This window comes from Pleurodeles waltl, chromosome 8 (assembly GCF_031143425.1).
Source record: "Pleurodeles waltl isolate 20211129_DDA chromosome 8, aPleWal1.hap1.20221129, whole genome shotgun sequence".
In the NCBI taxonomy this organism is placed as follows: domain Eukaryota; kingdom Metazoa; phylum Chordata; class Amphibia; order Caudata; family Salamandridae; genus Pleurodeles; species Pleurodeles waltl.
In genome coordinates this window covers 1,259,274,984-1,259,301,553 of record NC_090447.1, presented here as the reverse complement: position 1 = coordinate 1,259,301,553, position 26,570 = coordinate 1,259,274,984, and the positions used below count along the sequence as shown (strand labels likewise).

At 42.7% G+C, this 26,570-nt stretch overlaps 1 protein-coding gene across 1 annotated transcript in view; it reads left to right on the top strand.

The window, feature by feature from the left end:
- The window catches only part of LOC138248527 (cilia- and flagella-associated protein 337-like), a 513,680-nt gene that overhangs the window by 53,098 nt on the left and 434,012 nt on the right, over positions 1–26,570 (top strand). Inside the window, exons 7-8 of the mRNA XM_069202182.1 lie at positions 15,440–15,522; positions 24,292–24,384. Coding sequence (XP_069058283.1) covers positions 15,440–15,522; positions 24,292–24,384 — 176 coding nt within the window. The remainder of the gene's footprint in view (positions 1–15,439; positions 15,523–24,291; positions 24,385–26,570) is intronic.

Here is a 26,570-nt window from a genome sequence, read left to right as displayed (position 1 = left end):
TCACCTTGGAAGATGTTGACATGTGCACCCAATTAAACTTTCAGGTTTCATGATAGCACTCATAAATGCTGATCCAGATGACATGGCATTTTTCACGCCCACAAAAGACAGTTGAATAGGGAAATCCCATTGACACAATGTTGATATTCCTTTGCTGAATTATGCAACCTTATGATAGAAACTGTGTTTGGCAGGATTGTTGTTCAGTAATTTTCTGAAATTAAGTTTTCTGTAAATATCAAATATTTGTCAGAATCCTAACAGCACACCTTTCTGATTTTGAAAGCCTTATTGGAATATATAATGCAGTAACAATTCCAGAGTGGAACTGAATAGAAATAAAACAATACTCCATATTGGTAAAAATTAGACTGCATTAGACTATAACATAAAGCAGAGATCTTGATTGACTTTGCCCACTTAACAAATATTGGTAATTCCTTCTACACTTATTCATCCTGAATACATCAAGTATATCTACAGGAAGTTGGTAAGTAGAATGCAAAACATATTAATAAATATAATGAGATACATCAAATTTAAGAGGCTAAAACTCTAACTGCAGAGCATTCCATATTTTGGCAACTGAACGAGTAAACACTTAGGTAAGCGTGGACGAATCTGAGATTTAATTTATTCCGTGGACACAGGATGAGGTAGAAATCTATCTTAATTGCAATGAACCAATAATTGAGGAGAAGCATCCTTGCTACAGAAATACTAATAAATACAACAGAAAAGGTGAAAAAGTGATGTTTGCATCAATGGTGGTAAGAGCTTTGTGAATAGAAAAGTTCATTTGGCTATGATGTTTGAGTCAATGACCTACACGAAAAGTATGAAAGAAGCTGAAGTGGGCCTATTTCCTTATGTTGTGGTACGATTTATGATTTACACTTTTGTCCCCATCGGCAGGGTTCTCCAAAATGTAGTTGTGAGCACTTCAAGATCTGTATTTACGGAGCCCCAGTAAAAATTCAGTTTTCCTGGTTTATCCTTTTGTATAGCAGCAAGTCAATTTGAGGCCAATTCCTTTCTATCTATCATCAACTTGTGGCAAGTAATATGACATCTTGAGACAACTGAATACAACGGCGTTAGAGGAGAACCAAGCCTGGCCTTTAGACTTAAATGATCTGCTAGCAAAGTTAAAATTGACACAATTACAGATAAAGAAGTGAATATATAGTGTGCCTTCTTCCATTATTTAGATATTTTTTTTAAATGTGTCTATTTTCCAGTGCATCGCCCAGTTCTGAACTAAGTATTTTTCTAACCTACTAAATCCCTTACATTCTGGAATTCCATCCCACCACCTACCAGGACTAACCCTGGCTTCAAATAAGCACTCAAATGCTTACTACTCTAGTTTGACTTCCTTCTTTGTTCATCACAGATACAGGGGTGGACATCCCTGACTTACCGGGTATATTCTTCACACTTTCTCTCAATCTATTTTTGGTCTTATGGGCTTCAGCTCATGTGAGATCATGCAAAGTATCACTGTAACTGTGTTAGGCATGATTCGACCTATACTTGGAGGCAGAAACTGCGTATACATGTAGATTTTTATATGTATCAAACTCGTACCCATGCCAAAAATGTTGCTATTTATTTGCTTCTCCTCACCTACTACAATGTAATTCTGTCTCAAGTTAAGTACCCAGTACTGTACATAAATAAAGTTCTATGGGCCCTGTTTCACAAACAAATAAGAATTGTGGGGATGCAGGGCTAGCATCTAGCATGGTTTCAAATTTCGAAATCTATGGAGTTCACCAAGAATACACCTAGAAACCTTATAACTTTACCAGTGTGAGTTCACCTTTTGTGACAACCTTGGATTCTCAAATCAAGACATTTGCTTCTGTAAATTGTACTTTGACTTACATGTACAAGTTGCTTTGTGATTCATGCACCTGCTTATTTTTAAGATGAACCAGATTGCCTTATGGTCCTTACTTTTGATAGCACATTATTTTTTCTCTTTGTGGTTGTTGGAAAATGGGTTATTGGTAAGGGCAGGTAGGTACCTACACCCAGCAACAAGCCACTAACCTCCACCTAGGTACAGTTAGGTCTCAGTAAATTAATCCCAGCTCAACCCTTGGTAGCTTGGCAACGAGCGTCAAGGCTTAACTTAGGAGACAGTGTGTAAAGCATTCAAATATCACAAAACAGTAATTAAATAAAACACAGGAAACAGTTTAAAAATCCAAAACCAATTTATAAAAATAGTTTATATTTTTATCTTTAAAATGACACAAAAACGATTAAAATCGGTTCAGGGGAACCGGAGATATGAATTTTTAAAGAATTATTATTTTTCTAGCGCTTAGAAACAAAAAGCGCCAATCGGGTCATCTGGTTGCACCAGGACCGGGGCAAAGTCAAAGTTTCAGGCCGACCGCGATGGAGCCCTGCTCGGCTACAAGTCGCGGGAGGCCTCGGTTAAAAAGTTACCTTCTGACTTAGTCTTTATTTTGAAGTTTTTCTTCACCGGGACGAACCTGCCAGTTGAATCCGACCTCCTGGAGCCCTTGTCCGGATACGCGATGTGGGTTTCCTCGGTGGTGATTTTTACCTTCGGACTTAGTCGTTTTTTCGAGATGAAAATCCTTTGACCGGGGTAAACCTGGATCTTGATCCGACGTCCGTGGAGCCCTTCTCGGATACGATGGCTGGGAGGTCCCGGTCAACTTTTTACCTTCGGACTTAGTCTCTTTTTCGGATGTTTTTCTTTACCGGGACGAACCACGAAGTCAGGCCGGGTCGCGGTTGAGGCAAGCCGGCTAGAATTTCCGCGGCGGGTCGGTCCCTCTCTGGAGCTTTTTTACAAAATTTCTCAAATCTTCTCCAAACTTCTGGGGCTTCACCCAGATGTTCTTTTAAGGTTCTTTTGGGGTCCACAGCTCACCCCAAGGGTCCAGAAGTTCTGTGATGGTCCTTGGGGGGTGCGGACTTCAACTCCCAGAATGCACCTGGCGCAAACTCCTTTTTGGCCACTGGACAGTGGTCAGCTGGTCACTTTTTCAGGAGTTGGTGCAGGGGACTCTGGATAGCAATTTTTCACCTGTAGCAAACAGGGAGTCCCTCCTTGAACCAGTTGAAGCCAGGCAAAGTCCTTCTTGTGGTGAAGCCCAAGTGTGCAGCTGGTGCAGTCCTTCTGAGTGCAGGTTCCAGGTGCAGGCCAGGGGTCCAGCTGGGCAGTCCTTCTTCTCCTTTAGTTCCTTCTTCTTGAAATTTGGTGGGGATCTGAGGTGTGGGGGCAGGTCTGCCAGTTTTATCCTTGCTCCTGGGTGAAAAGCAGGGGGGCCCTGGTTCTCCAATCAGGGACAGGGTCGTCCCCCTGTGATGACCACTTCCTGGGAAGTGTGGCAAAAATCCATCCCAGAAGGCAACAGTCTCTAAAAATCCAACATGGATGAATCTGATTTTTGGAGGTTACATCTGGCTGAGCCCACCCACTGGTGTGGCTAAAAATCATAAACACACCCCTCTCCTGCCCTCTCCTAATCTAATCAAGGGGGCACCTAATTGTCTGGGGTTGCAGGATGTGGGGGTGTTGCTGGGTGCTCCAGATGTCCTTCTCTGCCTTTGAAGACCAGTTTGGCAGCCCTCCCCCTTCCTGCCTCACCATCTGCTGAGGGGAGATTCTCTCCCCCAAGCACATTCCTTTGTGTGAAGCCAGGCCACTTCACACCTCATCAAGGCAGCCTGGCAGAAGCTGCTGCAGGCTGGCCAATCAGAGCACAGCAGCAAAAACAATGCAGAGCTGAAATTGGCAACTTTTTAGGTAAAGTCTAAACTTTTTACCTGAACAAGTTATATTAAATCCAACAACTGGAAGTTGTGGGATTTATTACAACAATTAATTTGATACCAAATTCTTGGTATGTAACATTTAAGGAGACTTTAAAATTTAAAATAAAGTCTGCCCATTCTAGCCTATGAAGGCCATTTACTTCAATGAGGGAAAAACGAATTTGGCTGTTTTTACCTCACCAGGGCTTATAAATCTATTTTTATAAAGTCCCTGCTTATAGTTACATGGCACCCAGCCCTAGGGGCACATAGGGCACACCTTAGGGGTGACTTATATGTAAAAATAAGGTAGTTTAAGACTTTGGAAGTACCTTTAATTCCAAAGTCGAATTTGCATATAACTTTAATTTAAAAGCAGCCAGCAAGGCAGACTTGCTTTTAAAATGACACTGGGCACCTCAGCAGTGCACCTAGGTGTGCACCACCTATGCTGTGGTCCCTAAACCTACATGCCCTACCATATACTAGGGACTTATAGGTAGGTTAACTTAGCCAATTATAATTAGCCTAATTTGCATATCCATTTTACACAGAGCACAGGCCCTGGGACTGGTTAGCAGTACCCAGGGCACAGCCAAGAGTCAGTAACCACCAGTACCTATCCAAAAAGAGTGGGGGTGATCAGGCAAAAAAGGAGGACTTTCCTACACTGCCCCCCCCCAGATGAAAGGTGATGGGTACTAACCTACACCCTGGTAGTCCTCATCAGCTAAGTGGAAAAACCTGGAAAGGCCATCTGCATTGGCATGGGCAGTCCCAGGTCTGTGCTCCACTGTGAAGTCCATCCCCTGTAGGGAAATGGACCACCTTAACAGTTTTGGGTTTTCCCCCCTCATCTGCATCAACCATCTGAGAGGTCTGTGGTCAGTTTGTACACGGAAGTGAGTGCCAAACAAGTAAGGCCTCAACTTCTTCAGGGACCAGACCACAGCAAAGGCCTCCCTCTCAATGGCACTCCATTTTTTCTCTCTAGGGAGTAGTCGCCTGCTGATGAAGGCAACTGGGTGATCATGGCCCTCTTCATTAACTTGTGCTAACACTGCCCCAATCCCTTCCTCTGAAGCATCTGTTTGTACTACAAACTCCTTGCTATAGTCAGGGGCCAGTAACACTGGTGCTGAACACATAGCCTGCTTTAGGGTGTCAAAAGCTTTCTGACACTCTGGGGTCCAAATGACCTTCTTGGGCTGTTTCTTGGAGGTAAGCTCAGTCAGAGGGGCCACTATGGTCCCAAAATTCTGAACAAACCTCCTGTAGTACCCAGTCAGGCCAAGAAAGGCCCTGACCTGAGTCTGGGTTTTGGGAGCCTCCCAATCCAGAATAGTCTGGATCTTGGGCTGGAGAGGTTGTACATGGCCTCCACCAACAAGGTGGCCCAGGTACACAACAGAGCTTTGCCCTATCTGGCACTTGCTTGCCTTGATAGTCAGGCCTGCTTGAAGCAGGGCCTGAAGCACTTCCTTCAGGTGGACCAGGTGGTCCTTCCAGGTGGAACTAAATACAGCTATATCATCCAGATAAGCTGCACTAAAAGATTCCAACCCAGATAGGACTCTATTCACCAACCGTTGGAAGGTGGCAGGAGCATTTTTCATGCCAAAGGGCATCACCTTGAACTGAAAGTGGCCCTCTGGTGTGGAAAATGCTGACCTCTCCTTAGCTCTTGGACTTAAGGCAATCTGCCAATATCCTGAGGTCAGATCAAATGTGCTCAGGAATTTGGCAGCCCCCAACCTGTCAATGAGCTCATCAGCTCTAGGTATGGGGTGAGCATCAGTCCTAGTGACTGCGTTTAGACCTCTGTAGTCCACACAGAATCTCAATTCTTTCTTCCCACCTTGGGGATTAGCTTTGGGCACCAGTACCACTGGACTGGACCAAGGACTATCAGAGGGCTCAATTACCTTGAGGTCCAACTTCTTAGCCACTTCAGCTTTGATGTTGGCCTTGACCTGGTCAGACAGCCTGTACAGCTTGTTCTTGACAGGCAAGCTGTCACCAGTGTCAACATCATGGACACACCAATTGGTGAGTCCTGGGGTCAGGGAGAACAGACTAGCAAACTGTCCCAAAACTTGCTTACAGTCTTTTTGTTGCTGATCTGTCAATTTGGGAGAGAGTACCACTCCCTCCACTGACCCATCTTTTGCCTTTGAGGACAGGAGGTCTGGCAGAGGTTCACCCTCCTCCTCCTTCCCTTCATCAGTGACCATTAGCATGGTCATGTCTGCCCTGTCCTGGTGGGGTTTCATCCTGTTTACATGCAGGATCCTGTGAGGATTCCTGGGGGTGCCAAGGTCCACCAAGTAGGTGACCTCACCTTTTTTCTCCAGAATTGGATAGGGCCCAGTCCATTTGGCCTGAAGTGCCCTAGGAGCCATGGGCTCCAAAACCCACACCAGCTGTCCTGGGTGATACTCAGGCATGGTAGCCTTTTGATCATGCCAGAGCTTCATGAGCTCCTGGCTGGCCTCCAGGTTTCTGCTTGCCTTTTTCATATACTCAGCCATGCGTGACCGCAGGCCCAGCACATAATCTAGCACATTCTCCTTGGACTCTTTCAGAGGCTTTTCCCAAGACTCTCTCACCAAGCACAATGGGCCTCTTACAGGGTGCCCAAACAGTAACTCAAAGGGGCTGAATCCAACCCCCTTCTGTGGCACCTCTCTGTAGGCAAACAGCAGGCATGGGAGGAGGACATCCCATCTCCTCCTGAGTTTGTCAGACAAACCCATGATCATGCCCTTCAGGGTCTTATTAAATCTTTCCACGAGACCATTGGTCTGTGGGTGGTAGGGGGTGGTGAACTTATAAGTAACACCACACTCATCCCACATGGCTTTCAGATAGGCTGACATAAAGTTTGTGCCCCTATCTGAGACCACCTCCTTTGGGAATCCCACTCTGGTGAACATACCAAGTAGGGCCCTAGCCACTGTGGGAGCAGTGACTGTCCGGAGGGGTATTGCCTCAGGGTACCTGGTGGCATGGTCCACTACCACCACAATGTACCTGTTACCTGAAGCAGTTGGTGGGTCTAGGGGACCAACAATGTCAATCCCCACCCGCTCAAAGGGAGTCCCAACCACTGGCAGTGGTATCAGGGGAGCCTTTGGTTTGCCTCCTGTCTTGCCACTGGCTTGACAGGTGACACAGGAGCTGCAAAACTCCCTGACTTTTTCTGACATTTGGGGCCAATAAAAATGGTTGACCAGCCTGTTCCAGGTCTTGGTCTGTCCCAAATGTCCAGCTAAGGGGATATCATGGCTTAGGGTAAGGAGGAATTCTCTATACTTCTGGGGGACCACTACTCTCCTAGTAGCCCCTGGTTTGAGGGCCCTTGCCTCAGTGTAGAGAACTCCATCCTCCCAGTAAACCTTGTGGGACCCACTGGTATCCCCTTGTTCTTGCCTGGCAGCAGTCTGCCTCAGGCCCTCAAGAGTGGGACACTCTCTTTGTCCCTGGCACAAATCTTCTCTGGTGGGCCCACCTGCCCCTTGCAGTTCTGCCAAATCAGGCATAGTTTGCAGGGAAAGTGTCCCTCCCTCAGAGTTCAGATCCTCCCCCATAGGGTTGGATTCTTCCTGACCCTCTGTACTTGTTGGGGCTGGCAATCCAGACCCAGTGCCCTTTCTCTTTTTCTTAGAGGCTTGGCCCATCGTTCCAGGGTCCAAGTGTCCAGCATTTCCCTGTTGTGCTGCCTGTGACCTGGTCACAGCACACACCCATTCAGGGAGGTCCAGCATCTGTGCATGGACCCTTCTCTCCACTTCTGACCATTCAGATGCTTCAAGATCATTTCCCAGCAGACACTCTACTGGGAGGGCAGGAGCTACAGCTACCTTTTTAGGGCCAGTCACACCTCCCCATTCCAGACTCACCATAGCCATGGGATGGAGTTTGGTTCTGCTATCTGCATAAGTCACCTGGTGGAAGACACCAGGTAAGACCTACTCTGGAGAAACCAGCTTTTCTGTGACCATTGTCACACTGGCTCCTGTATCTCTCAGAGCTTCCACTTCAGTCCCATTGACTTTAGGCCTCTGCCTATACCTCTCCATGATGGGAGGTAAGGTGGCCATAGTTGCAATGTCCACCCCACCCACGGATACTAAGGTGACCTCAGTGTACCCTGATTCCACCCCTGGGCCAACTTCCACCCCCAACCCTACACTAGCAATCCCCTGGGATTGCCCACCAGTGGGGGGCTTCTTGGAGCAGATAGCATCTCCTCTTTTATGTCCAGGTTGATGACAATCAAAACACTTGCCGGCCTTAGCAAGCTCCTGAAACCTTCCTGCTTTAGCAGGATCATAATTCTTTCCCTGATACCCTTTCCCTTTAAAAGTGAATTGGGTCGGGGCTCCCCCTCCCTGAGAAGTTTTTGGGGACTCTTGTGAGGACTCTTTGGGTTTTTTATCATCTTTCCCCTGGTTCTTCCCCTGAGAAGAACCATGTCCTCCTTTTTTCTGATCACCCCCTGGGGGTTTCTGGTTAACCCTAGTTCTTAACCAGTCATCTGCTGCCTCCCCCAGCTCTCTGGGGTTGGTCAACCTAGAGTCTACTAGATACTGGCGGAGCCTCTCTTGGACACAATTAGTTAGAAGGTGCTCCCTCATAATCAAATTGTACAGCCCCTCAAAGGTACTTACCCTGTTGCCCTGTATCCAGCCCTCCAATGCCTTTACTGAAATGTCCACAAAGTCCACCCAGGACTGGGTGCTTGTCTTTTGGGTGTCCCTAAACTTAAGCCTATACTGCTCTGGGGTCAGACCAAACTTTTTAGTCAAGCAACTCTTCATACTGGGGTATGAGTCTGCATCCTCCCCACTCATGGTTAGGAGCCTATACCTCCCAGAGTTGGGAACTAACTCCCAAAGAAGTGAACCCCAGTACTGAGGCTTGACTTTCCTCATCTGGAGGGCCCTCTCAAAGGCCCCCAGCCACTTATCTATGTCATCCCCTTCTACATAGGCAGGAACCACCCCTTTGGGTAATCTGGGGGCAAAACCCCCACCCAGGGACACCTCAGCCTCTTTATCGCTGCCACCATCTCTTTTCTCTTTGCTTGCCCACTTTTTCTTTTCTAGGGCCAGCTTCTCTGCTTCCAAAGCTATGTATGCTAGCTGGGCCTCCAGCTCTCTTTCTCTGATGGATGGGTTCTCTCCTCCTGAAGGGACCCCCTTCCTACCACTAGTTTTGGGTCTGCCCCTAGTGACTGTATCTACTGAGGACCGTTCTTCCTCTTCCTCACTTAGGCTCAGATGCCTTCCCTCCCCTGAGTGGTTAGAGTTAGCATCTTCCCCTTTTTCTTCCTCCTCTGGAGCTTCCTCTGTCTCTACCTCTTGGGCCTCAGCCCATGCTGTCAGGGATTTAATCAGGATTTGCTTCCTGAGATCTGTGGTTGCAGGCAACCCTCTTTCAATACACAACCCCCTAAGCTGGACTACTGTCAGTGTGGGTAGGCTAGCCAGATCAAGCTCCATGGTTCCCTAGTTTTGTGTCAACAAAAACTTTTTGCAAAAATTGGAAACAAGAATTTAGAAAAATTACAAAAATTCAATAATTGAAATTAATCCAAATTAATAATTAATAAAAAAAAAAAAAAAAATTACAAAAAACAAATTTTTGCACTAAGACAATTTAAAGGATTTTTAATTTGTTTTACTTAAAACTGTAACGTGATACTGAACACAAGTACAGGATCCCACCGCTGCCACCAAAAATGTTGGAAAATGGGTTATTGGTAAGGGCAGGTAGGTACCTACACCCAGCAACAAGCCACTAACCTCCACGTAGGTACAGTTAGGTCTCAGTAAATTAATCCCAGCTCAACCCTTGGTAGCTTGGCAACGAGCGTCAAGGCTTAACTTAGGAGACAGTGTGTAAAGCATTCAAATATCACAAAACAGTAATTAAATAAAACACAGGAAACAGTTTAAAAATCCAAAACCAATTTATAAAAATAGTTTATATTTTTATCTTTAAAATGACACAAAAACGATTAAAATCGGCTCAGGGGAACCGGAGATATGAATTTTTAAAGAATTATTATTTTTCTAGCGCTTAGAAACAAAAAGCGCCAATCGGGTCATCTGGTTGCACCGGGACCGGGGCAAAGTCAAAGTTTCAGGCCGACCGCGATGGAGCCCTGCTCGGCTACAAGTCTTGGGAGGCCTCGGTTAAAAAGTTACCTTCTGACTTAGTCTTTATTTTGAAGTTTTTCTTCACCGAGACGAACCTGCCAGTTGAATCCGACCTCCTGGAGCCCTTGTCCGGATACGCGATGTGGGTTTCCTCGGTGGTGATTTTTACCTTCGGACTTAGTCGTTTTTTCGAGATGAAAATCCTTTGACCGGGGTAAACCTGGATCTTGATCCGACGTCCGTGGAGCCCTTCTCGGATACGATGGCTGGGAGGTCCCGGTCAACTTTTTACCTTCGGACTTAGTCTCTTTTTCGGATGTTTTTCTTTACCGGGACGAACCACGAAGTCAGGCCGGGTCGCGGTTGAGGCAAGCCGGCTAGAATTTCCGCGGCGGGTCGGTCCCTCTCTGGAGCTTTTTTACAAAATTTCTCAAATCTTCTCCAAACTTCTGGGGCTTCACCCAGATGTTCTTTTAAGGTTCTTTTGGGGTCCACAGCTCACCCCAAGGGTCCAGAAGTTCTGTGATGGTCCTTGGGGGGTGCGGACTTCAACTCCCAGAATGCACCTGGCGCAAACTCCTTTTTGGCCACTGGACAGTGGTCAGCTGGTCACTTTTTCAGGAGTTGGTGCAGGGGACTCTGGATAGCAATTTTTCACCTGTAGCAAACAGGGAGTCCCTCCTTGAACCAGTTGAAGCCAGGCAAAGTCCTTCTTGTGGTGAAGCCCAAGTGTGCAGCTGGTGCAGTCCTTCTGAGTGCAGGTTCCAGGTGCAGGCCAGGGGTCCAGCTGGGCAGTCCTTCTTCTCCTTTAGTTCCTTCTTCTTGAAATTTGGTGGGGATCTGAGGTGTGGGGGCAGGTCTGCCAGTTTTATCCTTGCTCCTGGGTGAAAAGCAGGGGGGCCCTGGTTCTCCAATCAGGGACAGGGTCGTCCCCCTGTGATGACCACTTCCTGGGAAGTGTGGCAAAAATCCATCCCAGAAGGCAACAGTCTCTAAAAATCCAACATGGATGAATCTGATTTTTGGAGGTTACATCTGGCTGAGCCCACCCACTGGTGTGGCTAAAAATCATAAACACACCCCTCTCCTGCCCTCTCCTAATCTAATCAAGGGGGCACCTAATTGTCTGGGGTTGCAGGATGTGGGGGTGTTGCTGGGTGCTCCAGATGTCCTTCTCTGCCTTTGAAGACCAGTTTGGCAGCCCTCCCCCTTCCTGCCTCACCATCTGCTGAGGGGAGATTCTCTCCCCCAAGCACATTCCTTTGTGTGAAGCCAGGCCACTTCACACCTCATCAAGGCAGCCTGGCAGAAGCTGCTGCAGGCTGGCCAATCAGAGCACAGCAGCAAAAACAATGCAGAGCTGAAATTGGCAACTTTTTAGGTAAAGTCTAAACTTTTTACCTGAACAAGTTATATTAAATCCAACAACTGGAAGTTGTGGGATTTATTACAACAATTAATTTGATACCAAATTCTTGGTATGTAACATTTAAGGAGACTTTAAAATTTAAAATAAAGTCTGCCCATTCTAGCCTATGAAGGCCATTTACTTCAATGAGGGAAAAACGAATTTGGCTGTTTTTACCTCACCAGGGCTTATAAATCTATTTTTATAAAGTCCCTGCTTATAGTTACATGGCACCCAGCCCTAGGGGCACATAGGGCACACCTTAGGGGTGACTTATATGTAACAATAAGGTAGTTTAGGACTTTGGAAGTACCTTTAATTCCAAAGTCGAATTTGCATATAACTTTAATTTAAAAGCAGCCAGCAAGGCAGGCTTGCTTTTAAAATGACACTGGGCACCTCAGCAGTGCACCTAGGTGTGCACCACCTATGCTGTGGTCCCTAAACCTACATGCCCTACCATATACTAGGGACTTATAGGTAGGTTAACTTAGCCAATTATAATTAGCCTAATTTGCATATCCATTTTACACAGAGCACAGGCCCTGGGACTGGTTAGCAGTACCCAGGGCACAGCCAAGAGTCAGTAACCACCAGTACCTATCCAAAAATAGTGGGGGTGATCAGGCAAAAAAGGAGGACTTCCCTACAGTGGTTTAATACTTCTATATGACATTTCAGATTTTACACAAGCTGGGCAAGCACTGGCTCTGCAAGGAATATACACGTTTTGTGAGTTGCAAAGGAGTAATGCACCCAGGTTACATCAAATATGTCTTTGTAAGCTTTGGACTGGGGTGCCTGTGTAAAGTGGTGTGTGTTCACTGGGAAAAGCCTAATCCTTAGAACTGTAAACTAGGCATGTTCCTAAATGTCGTTAGGCACATTTTCTTTATATTCCTGGTGGCAGTGGGAAGTCAAAGTCAACATCTTTCACACCCTTCTGCACTTCAAAGACTAGGGAATGGGCAGACGGTTCTATCAGCCTCTGAGGGACAACCTGATTCACTTTACTTTCGAGCTAGGGGCTAGGCTGGTATCGAATGTATTCTGAACCCGTGCTGGTGGTGTTCAGTATAAACAGTAAAAAGTTTCAAATCAATTTGTAAAAGAATGAGTGTGCCGATCCATAAAGCTCTGCTCAGAAGCCTGTGGCCGGTGCTATTAAATTTTAATGTCCCAAATACCCAGGCTGTGTATTCTTGATTCCACCTCATGCCTCTTTAAACCACTACCAGACACCCCCGGTACTCTTACACACTATTGCTTTCTCTCTTTGTGACTGCTTTTCTGTCTTTCTCTTCCTCCTTCTTTCCCCTTTGTGTGCTTTTCCCTCTCTTTCTCTGACTGACTCAGACTGATGAGGAAACATAAGTGACAATCCTCAACATCGAGTTGCTGGTGTGCTCCACTCATAACCACCGGCTCATATTAAGCAGTGAATATAAAACCTCTGTACCTAGAGGTGATTGGCTTGTAATCTACATTTTACCGATCTACCAATATAACTGCTTCTGTTTCCAAACACTTAGACCAACTCATCATGGTGTTGGTCTAAGTGTTTGGAACTGGGAGCAGTGCTGTAGAGTGGCTTATTATGGCTGTTATTTAATTCAAACTGGAATTAATATATTTTGACCAAGGGAATAATACGAGGGAATATATGCCACCATGGGAAACTTCAACCTTCTGCGCAAACAAAAATAGGGATGCCCTGAGGAAGTTCACAGGTGATGAACGAAACGCGTTGGCTGTTTTCTGTTATATTCAAGAGAATAAAAGATCTCATTGGAGCAACACATTTGGATGATTACTTCCTTTATGAATTTTGTCGGTGCCCTTCCAATTGTAATCCACAAATATTGGACCATTATTGGTTACATTCTGGGAGCAGTGGGTGCCTGGTTTGAGAGCATGACACAATGTAATATTTGGGACAAGGGGGAGGTGCGGTTTGAGTATTTGGCTCACTGCTGTGGTTGGACGATATGTGCCAAAAAACTGATGCAATGTGAAGCAAAATCTGGGCCTCAGTTTACAGATTTATTTTTTAAAACTCTGCCACAGAGAAATTGGCAACAAGGAGACATATATAGATCTTTGTGTGTTCAGTAAATCTCAAGGAATAATAATTACGGTAAAAACTTTTGAGGTTAATGCACTTGCTAGAGAGATCAGTGTTTTATCTTGCCCCAGTTTTGAACCAAAGTAGCATAGAGGGTTAATATGTCTCATCACATCATATGACCCGCAGATGACATAGCTTTCTTATGTAGATGGACAAGTGAGTTACCGCTTTTAACTTGCAGTTCATATATTGTAAAAGCTTCTAATGTAACACAGTGAGCCATAAAGGACATGTGACTCCTACACTTTGTAACCCTCACTGTCTTATATAACACATTCTGTACATTGATTTACACACATATGATTTAATGCCAATGTATAATAATATGTACGTATGATGTAAAGCGCTCCAACAACCTGGATTGAGATAAGTAGTACTTGAAAAGCAATAAAACAAAATAGTGGTATTTAACCGTTATTTGTGTAAATACTGAGACAGACCAACACATCTGACCTTTTTACAGTGCTTGCACATGTCTATTATACAGGGATTGAACAGAGGCAAAAGCATGCCTTTCTTATGTACTTGTGAAGTATTAAACTGTGAGCCTTTGTTTCGCCTCCATTTAATTTGCAGCTAGGTATGAGCTTCCAGATAGCTCCCAGCCAGGATACTCAATCAAGTGATGGCCCCTTAACTTCAAAATTTGTTTTGGGCTCAACTGGAATTTAAAATAAAGCCCCACACTGCCTGCAGGTTGCATACCTGCCAACTCACACAGTGCCACTGTGTGCACATGATATCCACTGCTATCACACTGTCACCTGGTGAAGAGCTGATATCACACAGTGGCAAGGAAAACCACTGTAAACTGTGGTATCACCTCCAAGGTTCATCAATGGGTGTGAAAACACCTGAGGACATCAACGAAAGCTTCAGTAAGCTTTTTTTTTTTTTTGAGGAGGACTCTTGGGTCTGGGCTGAGGGCAAAAGTGCCTCCTAGGTGCTGCTCTGCACTAGGCAGTCAGCACCTCCCCATTCAAGGCCCCACCCCCTCCTCACATGGTGTGATTTTTGTCAATGTTAGCAGGTCTGAGGTTGATGCTATGAATGAAAGCAGACAACATTCAGTGCAGATGCTGCTGAATGTGTCACAGTGTCTAAAAATTACACCAGGATGAGTTCGGCATATTTCTCTGGGGCCCAACTTTTTGTCTGGTGAGACAGCATCCATCCTGGAAAAGAGTGGTTAGACATTGTCTACCCACGTGTACCCTCGATGTGCCCTGTAACTTAGTAGTACAACATTGGGCAGAGCCAGTAGGCACCTAGGAAATCTTTGGGCCCCTGCACTGAAGCGTTTTAAATATTAAGCTTAGTCCTAGCCAGTCCTAATAGGTTACAAAAATCCAGGAAAGGGTTAATTATACCTTTCATACAACACACATAGTCATGTTCTACGGTTCATTTCTTAGGTTACACAATATGATATTCACAACATAGGGGTACAAAAATATTATTTTTGTTTTAATACCAACATATTGTAATCTTTCTACTATTCTTCTTAAATAGGATGGCAAGCTACCTCCGCAAGATCGTATTTAATTTTAACCACAACCAACTTTATTTTGATCTCTTAAATGGGCCATCTGGTGAGCAGTGTCACAAAAAATCTCAAAACCCCAGCTACAACATGACCAAACAAAGAAATATTCCAGAATGTCTGTTGTCGGTGATTGTTAGAAATGGAAGACTTGGTAAAGAGTGCTGTTTTTCCCAGCACTGGACGACCCCTTTAAAAAGAGAAGGGTGATAAATTGTACAATGAATGTGTGCTATGTGTTCTGTTCTCTCGTAAAAAGTCAGAATGTTACAGTAATGTTGTCCTTGTTTTGCACACATGATCATATCTCGAAAATATACAAAAATGTCTTAATTTATTTGGATTACAGTTAATTCTAGCACTAATCAACATTCCAATTTTATTTGCAGGAAAAGCCCATCAACAAAATGCCTAAATGGGTGACCGATTTTTCTGTCATGACACAATACAACAAATTAATGCTGGCAACAGGGTAAGTTTAAAAAAATATATTGTATTGAGAAAAACATTTTGTTAGAAAGAAATATGTGCTAGAACAATCAACTTCAATAGCACAGTAAATGTGTCTGCAGAAGCCCATGTTTGGTTGCATAAACATTTTCATTATGTTGCAGACATCCCTAATAAATGCCCTAAATCTGTGTATTGGAATGTTTAAAACTGGTGGTACCCTATTTGCAATCGGGAAAGGGTCGTTAAGGGACTCCTTCACCTTCAGGAATGTAAATTATAATATTTTGAAGAGCAGGCAGTGGTCCCACGGACTAGTGCCTACTCTTGAAAAATGAAACTACTTTATTAAAAAGCAGTCACAGACATGGTGGTCTGCTGGCCCAGGATTTCTAATGGGTCACAAATTGCAACGTACCTCATTATTATGCATGAGGTAGATTTTGGACTTTGGAGATTTATATGTAATTTTCTACCGGTTTATTACTGGTAAGAGGTCTTGAGGTTTGCTAGCTGGAGTTTTGTTTTACAACCTGTCTTTTTTCTTACATACGCCCAAATAGGTATACGTGTTCACATCAAGTTGAGTTTTGCACTAGCTACATTCCAGAAAAAAATCATTATTTCTCTATCCATAAAATGTTTCTGGGGTTTCTAGTCTTTACAGCATACTGTTGAATCACTAAGCAAATTTGAATCATTAGTGGCCCCCAGCATCTGTTTTAAACAGATTGAGGTGTTATCCAAAAGAAAAGTATAATCTGCATATTGAAGCAATTTTACTTGCTGGCCCCCTAATTTCAGCAGAATCTGTCTTACACCAGCTAAGCGCAGGCACATATTTGCTGCATAAACATCAGAAGGGTAACCACACATCCCTGCTTTAATCCTCAAATGGTTTGTTAGCATACAGTCTACCTCCACAGCTGCTCAGTGCTCTTTATGTTCCGTCATCATATGTATCGCTATTACATTGCCTATGGTTTCTGCACCTTTACTGAAAGCACGTTGATGGTGTGGTAAAAATGAGATCTCCTCATTTATACTTCTAGTTCCTCAAGTAAGCATTTAATACATAACTTCAACTTCCTAAAAATGCAAATATTCTGCAGTAATGTGGATTATTATAGTCTCTGTTTTTTTTAAATGTGATGCAGCACTTGTCCGCTCTATGAATGAGGAATAGATTTTAGTTCTAGTGCTAAACTAAAGTTCACTTCTAACGGTTGACAACAGAATCACAATCCACTTGGTGTAGTCTGGGAAATTCATTGCCAAATATGATTGGACCGAATATTGCTACAACCATATTGAAGATCAGAATATTGAAGGGTTTGTTTCTATATATTTTCTGTACCTAACTCAACATACAAATACCTTGGTGATACGTCTACCTTCTGGATACGTAGATGTAGCGTTAAGAATAGTATGTCCTTACCTCCCTCTGTGCACTTACCTTTCAATATTTTGTCCCTTGATATTGTTGTAACAATATTCTGACCTATTGGTGTTCTGGATTTGATATTCTCACCTGCAATCATCACTTTTGATTACATTTATAGATAGCCCAATTGCTCAGGAGCCACAGATAAACGTGGCATAGCGACCATTTAGGCAATATTTGTGTTGCTAATTTTCATATTTAGTGGAGCTTTGTTTATTAGTTCTGTTTATGAGAGCACCTTGTGAGAAATAAAATGAACATACATGCTTTTCCAAATCACCTGTCTGAATATTGTTAGGTTTTATATTTTTATCACCCCACCCCTCTCACAGGGAAAGTGCCAGATTCCAAAATGTTTTAGAGTCAAGTTATGTGACCAGTGCTGATTGTCAGTCCACCATTTTGCTTGGAAATTCTCCATAGTTTTCCAAACTGCCTTCTTATACTTTTTCTTTTATTTTTTATTATGAATTTACCTATCTCCAATTTCTTATTTTTCAACTTCGATATATACCAACTCTTGGATTTCCCTGAGTTTCTATGTCACTCAAAACCAGTTCTGGGGGCATCGCCTCTCCCACTCGAATTAGAGCCTGGCTGGCTAGTTGGACACTAGAGAGACAGGACCGGCATGAGCCACACATGCTAGTGATGGAGTAGGAACCTTTTGAAGGGGCTGGGCAGAGCTCCCAAGCTTTCCTGCCCAATGGAGAAAGACACCTCCCAGCACCCAAGCTCTTTCTCCACTGTATGGGAACAATCCTTATTTCACCACAGGGGAGCCATCACCCATCATGTGACACTGAGCATTAGCAGAAAAGTCCTTCTGGCTTCTGCGAAAAATGTCAACTTTCTAAAAGTAATATAAAATCTGACATGATCATTAAGTTGGATTTTAAATTACCCTTAAGAAAGGTCCTTGAATCATTTTTCTAGCTGCGCACAAACTGAATTTAAGCATTACAGATGGTTAATTGTTTAACAATTTTAGATAATAAACTGGATAAGAGAGAGGATTCTAAAAAAATCATTCAATTGGTTTACATTACCACAATATCAGGGAACAGTGTTTCTGTGGCTATTATAGATTAAACTAGGTACATTGCAAGTGTGATGAAGGTGATTAGAGATCAGACACAAATTAGACAGACATATTTGAGTGGCTTTCAAAACACCAGCTCAGAAATCATGAGGTAGACCTATCTGGAGAATGTGAAAGTGTGGCAGTCCCTGTAGTTTCTGATTTCTTGAACTTCTTTCAATGCGTGGTATTATGTTCTGAAATTGTGACAGTAGCTGACACACAGATAAACATTATAAATATGGATCCACCCTTTGAAAAGATCATGCAAACATAAAATATAGGAAACATTAAAAAACTGAAAAACAGAGCATGTTTCTAACCATGGGGAGTCAGAGGCACAATACCAGCCAGGTAGAATAAAACATGTATTTCATATGTTTGCCTCAGGTTAGTGACCGTAAAGTTAAAAAAAAACCTGATAGGTGAAGGATTTAGAAGTAAAAAGTAAATTACTAAATCAAAATTACAGAGAGATGATCAATGGAAGAATATATTTGGGGGTTGCCACATCTCAAAAAATGAATATTGCTATCCAGGCAGTAAAGAGAAAACTACATGAAAGAATTCCACTCAAAAATTACCAAAGTGGAGGGATCAACTAAATACAGGTATAGAGCTGGTTTGGTAATGAGGGGAATGGAGAAACTCAGAAAACTAATATGGATAATGTCACCACACATAATCAAGCTCCCCAACACCCAATCAGGATTCAGAAACAACCACAGCACCAAAACAGCATTCATCACAGCCACCAACGACATCTGAACCATCATGGACTGAGGAGAAACAGCAGCCCTCATCCTGTTCGACCTTTCCGTGTCTTTTAAAACAGTATCCCACAACACTCTGATCAGGTGACTCCGTGAGATGGGAATCTAAGGATCCACACTCAACTGGATCTGTCCCTTCGTCTTGGGAAGAACCCAAAGGGTCAGGCTGCTACCTTCACATCAGGGACCAAGAACCTGATCTACTGGAGTTCCTCAGGTATCCTCTTTTAGCCCCAACCTGTTCAACCTGGACATGACACTGCTCACGAGCATCGTACAATCTTAAGGCATCACCATCATCTCCTACATCACCAATACCCAACTCACCCTCTCCATCACCAGAAGCAACTTCACCAACTGCATGACCATTCTAGCAGATTGGAAGAGAACCAACTGCCTAAAGCTCAATTCTGACAAGATGGAAGTACTGATCTTCGGAAACAAGACCATCCCATGGGACTCCACCCGTTGCTTGTCAGAGCTAGGCCCTACACCAACAAGCACGCAAGAAACCTGGGGATCATCCTAGATGATAAACTAAACATGACAGCATAAGTCAACTCAGTGAGCACCTCCTGCTTGCACATTGTACACATGCTCCAAAGATCTTCAAGTGGCTGCCGCATCAAATGTACAGGCATGCAAGCATTCATCACAAGCAGGCTCGACTATGGCAAAGCACCCTACTCTACAATCTCCAAGCATGTCCTACACAGACTTCAGACCATCCAGAACACCGCCGCAAGACCCCTGCTCAACCTTACGTGCTGCACCCACATCACAAGGCGCTTCACTGGCTCCCCATTCACAAGTGCAGGCAATTCAAACTTATCACACACACATACAATGCCTTGCACAACTTTGGACAACCATGCTCTGCCTCGCTCTCAATTGCACACACACACCCATTCACAAAAGCAAAGGAGGAGGTTGCTCTTTTTCCTACTTTGCACCTAAAGCTTGGGACAAACTCTTCAACACAAGAAGGCCTCTTCCTTTCCTCTCGAATTCCACAAGAAGCTGAAGACTTGTCACTACAAAAAACCCTGCAGGGTCTACACCCCTACACACCTGCTCAAGTGCCTGGATAACTTCACAGGTCTTTAGTGTGCTATAGAAATTGACATAACATAACATAACATAACATATTCCTCACTTTGTTGATGTTGATTATGTCACTTCTAATGAACTGTACTTCTTGCTGTGTCTCAAAAATGCCCACATCTGACGGGGGTCTATGATGAAATTAGAATACCATAGAATCCTTATATTGAAGGATCCTAGAGTTTGACACCTGGATGCATCTGAGATGTTTCAGCAAAGAAAAGAATGGTTATATTCTGTGACCAATAAGCACTTTTGCTGCTTTGGGTTAGCATGTTTTCCGGCCAAGAGGTTTCTGCTCTAGAGAGTCTATAAAACTAATCTGAAAATACAAGGAGGTGAGAGAATTAGTATGTGCCATTCAGCATATATTCTGAGAGTGGAAAATAAACTAACTAGATCAATTACAACAGGCTAACCCTCAGTCCTGGGCCATTTACAATATGAAACAAAATACACATTTAACATTCCAAATAAAGCAAATAGAGACTTCTGAACATCCCATAAAGAAGGGAGGAAAGGACATATTGAGCCATAAAATATATCAAGGACTTCCTGCAGCTAGGGACATACAGAATATGTTGTATCAGCAGGAGAAACCTGGGGAAAGAAAGTAGCATAGAGGGAGACTAGACATGGATCCCCAATCCCAGCTGGTAATAAAATCTTTAGACCACCCACTTCAACTGATATACTAATTCACCAGATGACATTTCTTTAGATTATTTTGTTGAATATCTCAGGTATTGACAGAATTCTTTAAAAATTAGACAGTCAATTTTTTTGTCTAGCTACAATATAATTTGTCTCCAGGAAACCTGGCTTAAATGCAGGATAAATCTTCTGCGGTTTCTGGCTTTGGATTTTTCTGTGATTAGATTGGGTAGTCTAATCAAGTTCATTTACAAACTGATCACAAGATAAATTTGATAGTTACTGGGATTTAATGGATAATACATCACAAACAAGCTCATCAAGCATATTGAACAACAAACACCAGTACTTTACTAGACTGTAGACACTGGAATTATTGTAATTGGGCTCTTCCTTTAATATAATCCAAAGCAAGGAAAGTGCTTATTGGACTCTTTGACTAAAGACAGCACCATAAATGTTCAGTGAGGCACTGCCAGCAGTGGCAGTATCACTATGCCACCAAGAGTTGCATGCCTAACCTTATTGTAATGACTGTCATCTTTTGTTTCACCAATCAGAACCCACTGTCCATGTTATGTGAAAAAGCTCAGTTGAGACTCCAATCATCAGCATGCCTTCATTTTATAAGAACCATCCCTTGCACCATAGCAGTGAGTGTTGCCCTCGCCCAGAATAAAGCCAGCACCCTTCAAAATACCATGCTCCACTTTCAGACCAACTGGGTCACTTGCACTGAAGAAATCCAGAACTCTCCCAGCCCACCTGTCTCATGGACAGAGATGGTTCTATTAGCAACATTTGGGATAAGAGAATTGCAACTTAGATGGTCATCTGAATGGGATCATGAGACATCCCTATGTTATGGTAAGCACTTGAAAAGACAATTTGTTGAACAAATAGTCCAAAGGACTCACTGCAGTCTCTGTTGATGCACAGGTCAACCATGACTTGTTCTGTTGTGAACAATGGCAACATCACAGATGCACTCTTTTCAGGGGTAATCACTCAAGTCACACCCACATCTCTTGAAGCATAACACAGTCTTCCTCCAGCCTTAAAGTGTGTTTTTCACACTTCCTGACTCTGGTGGCTCCTATTGTACATTAATTACAATTAAAAATGTAATTCTTATATGAAATGATCAGTCAGATTGGCTAAATCACTACAACTGCAAAGTAGTCCACCAATGGCTATAAATATAATTGTATTGTATTTTAGCTGCATTATACAGAACGCACTACACCTGACAATGTGTGGAAGTGCTTTGTAGTTGTTAGCATGCTACTTTGTTACCCAAATTTAGTGGTTCATCCAGGGGTTATTAATTATCATTGTAAATGTTTCGGTTCTTGGGTTAGTCTAGTGCTCTGAAGAAATTGAATTATTTCCCCCAGTTTTGGCATTGATAAGGTTAACAGGAGTCAGGTGTGATTGGAAGAGGAAGAAATGGAATAAAGTCAGTAGAATGGAGGAGGTTAGATATTGTGAATTTGCAAGGAGAGGTTACACAGAACGGGAGCTGATTTATAGTAGCAGGATGAGCAGGTAGGTTAACAAAAGGATTAGTATTGCAAGAATGATTCTTGAGAAAAAGATTCTATGATTTGTAAGGAAGGGAAATTGATAGTGTATTGAAGTACAGTAAAGAATAAGGTGCCAGGCACGTGATAAGGTAGGGTACATTCAGAGGTATTAAGTCAGGTAGACGACGGAGTATAAGGAGTGTATCATTCAAATTGAAAGGTTTGAGAGAGAATGATCCCTATCTTTAAATCAGGTTAATTGTTAAGGAAGGTGTTTTTAGAATATTGCGATAGGATACATTCTGAGAAGTATAAAGAGTAGAGAAGAAAGTTTAAAAGTTGATTGCTTGTGGTCATGTTGGGAGAGCTGGTCATTTAGGTTTGTCCGGTGCGTGATCAATTCTGGGTTTGCATTAATCATTCCGTTATGTATTTGTTTTAGACATGTATGTGGTAAGCCATTGATAGCTCTGTGTTTGATGCAGAGTAGTTTGAAATATGAACCTTTTGCTAGTGGGAACCAGCATTGAGCCTTCATGACCGGAGAGGTGTGGGTTTACATATTTATAGTTATAAGTAGTTTTACAGCTGATTTTTATAATTTTCATAGCCTTCTGATAGTTGATAATCGAAAGCTAAGGCATGGTCCTTCTTTAGTATAGTTACGTTTGCAGAGAATAAATAAGGTACCTTTTGAGGAAATCTAAAATGTGGAACAATGCATTTAATTATTGTCATTGTGTAGAAAGTTGATTGAGACATCCAATCTGTTTGAGTATTCATATAAAGTGTAGATTCAAAGAAGTTTCTGAAATGTTTCACACTTGTAGCTATTTTAAGTGGGGTTCCCAGTTTATCTGGCCCGAAAGATAAAGGGCCAGATGTATCAAGGAGGCCTTTTGCGAGTCGGAAATATCGATTTTTAAGAAATCGCTATTTCTGATTCACAAAATGCAATGTATCACTTTTGCGAATCGTAATAGTGATTTCTTAAAAATCGCGAATGCTATTACCGAATCGCAAATTGCGATACCGGCCCCATTCGCACCTATATCTGCGAATTTTTTGCATTTCCAAAATAGTGATTTCTTAACCAGAAATCGCAATTTTGGAAATGCAAAACCCCAGGGTGCTGGGGGCCTAAGGCCCCCTCTGCTGCACCCCAAAATCATTTTTTGCAACATGTAAGGTACACACATGCCAAAAGGGCATGTGTGCTTTACATGTAAATTTAAAAAATGCATTGTAAATGCATTTTTTAAATTTTAAATGCCCAATTCGCATTTAGGAATTGCTTCTTACATGTGCTAAGAAATTGCAAATAAGGAATCCTTATTTGCGATTTCTTATTTAGAGAGTCGCAATTTGCGACTCTCTAAACAGGGTCGCAATTTTAAGGAATTGCTATTTTAGCGATTCCTTAAAATTGCGTTCAGAATGTCTTTCATACATTCTGAAATGTCTTTTTGCATTCGCAAACGGGCATTCGCACTGTTTGCGAATGCAAAAAGCTTTCATACATCTGGCCCAAAGGATCATAATTTTTCCATTCAATGTAGGCCAGTATTTTTGGTATTTAAAGCATTCAGCTTGAGGTGATTCCATGATATCTATTGATCTACGGCTATGATACAGGTGTTAGTTTGACATTCATAAAGGCTTCAGTTTTCCAGTTTGAGAATAGTGTGTATGTCATATGCTTCGTTGTAGCAGGTGCAGTGGAAACTGTTAAAAATATTTAGAGGTGGTTTGTGTAAATGTTAAATGTTAAAAAGTAAATGTGAGATGGTCGATCCTTGTGAAAATCCTGTTTAAATGCTTTAAGTATTTCAAGAGAAAGTAGGTTTCTGACTCTGCTATGATGTGTTGCTTATGTAAGAAGAGATCCACTTGAGAGGGATGCCATCTGTACTGAATGCCTTCAATCTAAGAAGTAATGTATCATGGTATACTGTGTCAAAAGCTGTAAAAAGGTCCTGTAGTGATGCAACTATAATATTTCTGTCAACTGTGTTTTTAGATCATCATAGTTTGGGACTAGGTCATCTTAAATCCCTCTCCCTGGGTAGAACCCTATTTGTAGAAGCCAGCTCCTAGCCCAGATATACTCCACAATTACGCTGGCAAGGCACAGTTTCCACTTAAATGGAGGGTCTCCAGTGCAGTTCAGAACCAGAATTATTTACACTGTTTCTGTCTTCTTACACAGGGATCGTGAAATTCAGCTCTACGAGCTGTCGAACTTGGAGCCATATTGTCAGATTAGTGGATTAGAAACTGTTCCTTTAAGACTGGATTTCTGGTAAGTCTTCAATGTTCAAAGTCTAATTAGAAGAAAAAAAAAAATTATATGGGCTGATTATATAAAATTCACTTAAGAGATTGAAACAGCTGCTACCGTGATCACATACCATGGCCCGATTACTAACCAGTAATATTCATTACTCCTGCTGCAATCTTCCACATTCATTCCTTACACCATGAGGCTACATCCAACCATGAAAAATCTGTTCAAACCATGTTTTCTTACACAGCTCCTCGCCTCCTTTTAAGGAGATTCAGCTGTAAAAGGTAATTCTCCCTCATCAAGTACTGGATGTACCACGCTTTTCCAGTTCTATATTTAGTTGTTTAGAATGTATTTGAGGGACGAAATGGGGTAAAACAAAATCAGTACCTAATGAGGAGCACAAAGTAATAACTTAAGCTCTCCCAGTTGTTTTGCTAAACAAAAATGTAATGAGAAAAAGAACTTGAAGAGAATTGGGTCAGATTTGCTAAGTTATGGCACACACAGCACAGCAACCAAATTACTAGATCGGTACCCTTTCAGTGCAAAAACTATGGTCTAATACTTTTCTCACTTTGTATGTTTCCTTTGCATTGCAGCACGAATGCAGAGTTGGAAAAATGTGGACCCTTTATCCAGTGTTAGTCCTGCCTTAAAAAGCTTTAAGTTTGAGGTGCAAATCTCTTTTTACAAATGTTTGTAGATTGCTATCTCCATCAAAACACATGGTTAGTAGCTTGGGAATAACTGTTTCCCATTTATGGTATGCACTGTTGATGCAAAGTAGTGCAAAGTTGTGCACAGTTTGTGTCACTTTAAGCAACATCCCAACAGAAATCATGAATTGTGTTGGAAATGAAATTCCACCACCACAATACTTTGCAATAAGTATGCGTCACTTTTGTGGCATAAACCCAGCGCAAAGTGTTTTTAAATCTAGGCCAAAGACTTAAAGAAAACCTCCTCTAAAGGTTCAAAATTGGTGTTTTGTAGAGCACCAAGTACTAAGAGAACAGCTAAGAAGCCTTGTCTAACCCATGAACTGATATAAGGCTAAGGGCTACATATATTTCATACAACTTCAAGATTCCCTGATAACCATTGATCTTTTAAGGTAGAGACTACAAGACCCTTCTCAAAACCCACCAGAAAAATATTGTAGCATCAGACCCCCTTCACAAACTTTGGAGCAGGCGCCCATAGTCATACATCAAGAATGAAAACGTTCTCAGTAATGGTTAAAAGCCTTCAATGCAGAATCCCTGTAACTGTTAATCTGAGTCTAGGGAGAGTTGAAATGGAGAGAGATACTTTAAAACATGCTGAAATCCATTAAGTGGAGAGCTCACTCCCACTCTACTGAAATCTGGCGAAGGAGAGAAAACCAGGACATTCAAGGCCAAATGAGAGTGACCACCAATACCCAAGCATGATCTTGGTGCACCCTCAGCACAAACCTTTGAAAAATATAGATGGGGCAAGGCATACAAAAGACCCTCTGCAAAGGACAGGAAAGAGCATCCCCCTTCTAAGCCTGTGAATCCCAAATACTAGAGTATTACTGTTGGAGTTTGTCATGGTGCTGGGAGGCAAATACACCCTAAGCAGGACCGCTGAACCTCATGCATATCCAGGAGAATTTCTATGGAAGATAAAGAAAATTGCAGAGTAGAGGCAAAGGGTTGGCTACAGGGACAGATTGGCTTTTAGGGCAATCTGGCAGTGTGAAAAGTGCTGGTCGGACAGGTCTCTGTGTGGGCTGTTTTTGGCTGGTCTGTGGCTGGCTTTTATTGTAGACTTCTCTGGCATTTCCACAAACATTGAATAAGGGAAGCACAAATGCATGCAGTGTCCCATTCCTTGCAAACCCCTATACAGCTTGTCTTTGTAAGTTCAAAACTGTCCTGATTTACAACTATGGGCCATTTGCCAGCTTTCTGATTTGCTGATAGGGCCCACTTTTATTTTGGTGCCTGGGTATATTTTCTTTCCCAGTAAAACCTTGGTTGACTGGGAACGGCTTCTCGACAGTTGACCAGACCTCTGATATTAACTGGTGAGAGAGGCGACACATATCATTCTGCTCAGTCTCATCTTCTACTGATAATATGACTGAGACCTGGTGCCACTGATATGACTCAGATACTCCTGTGTGGTCATTGTATCTGTTTGTATCAGAAAAGGTTCTCCCAAAAGCT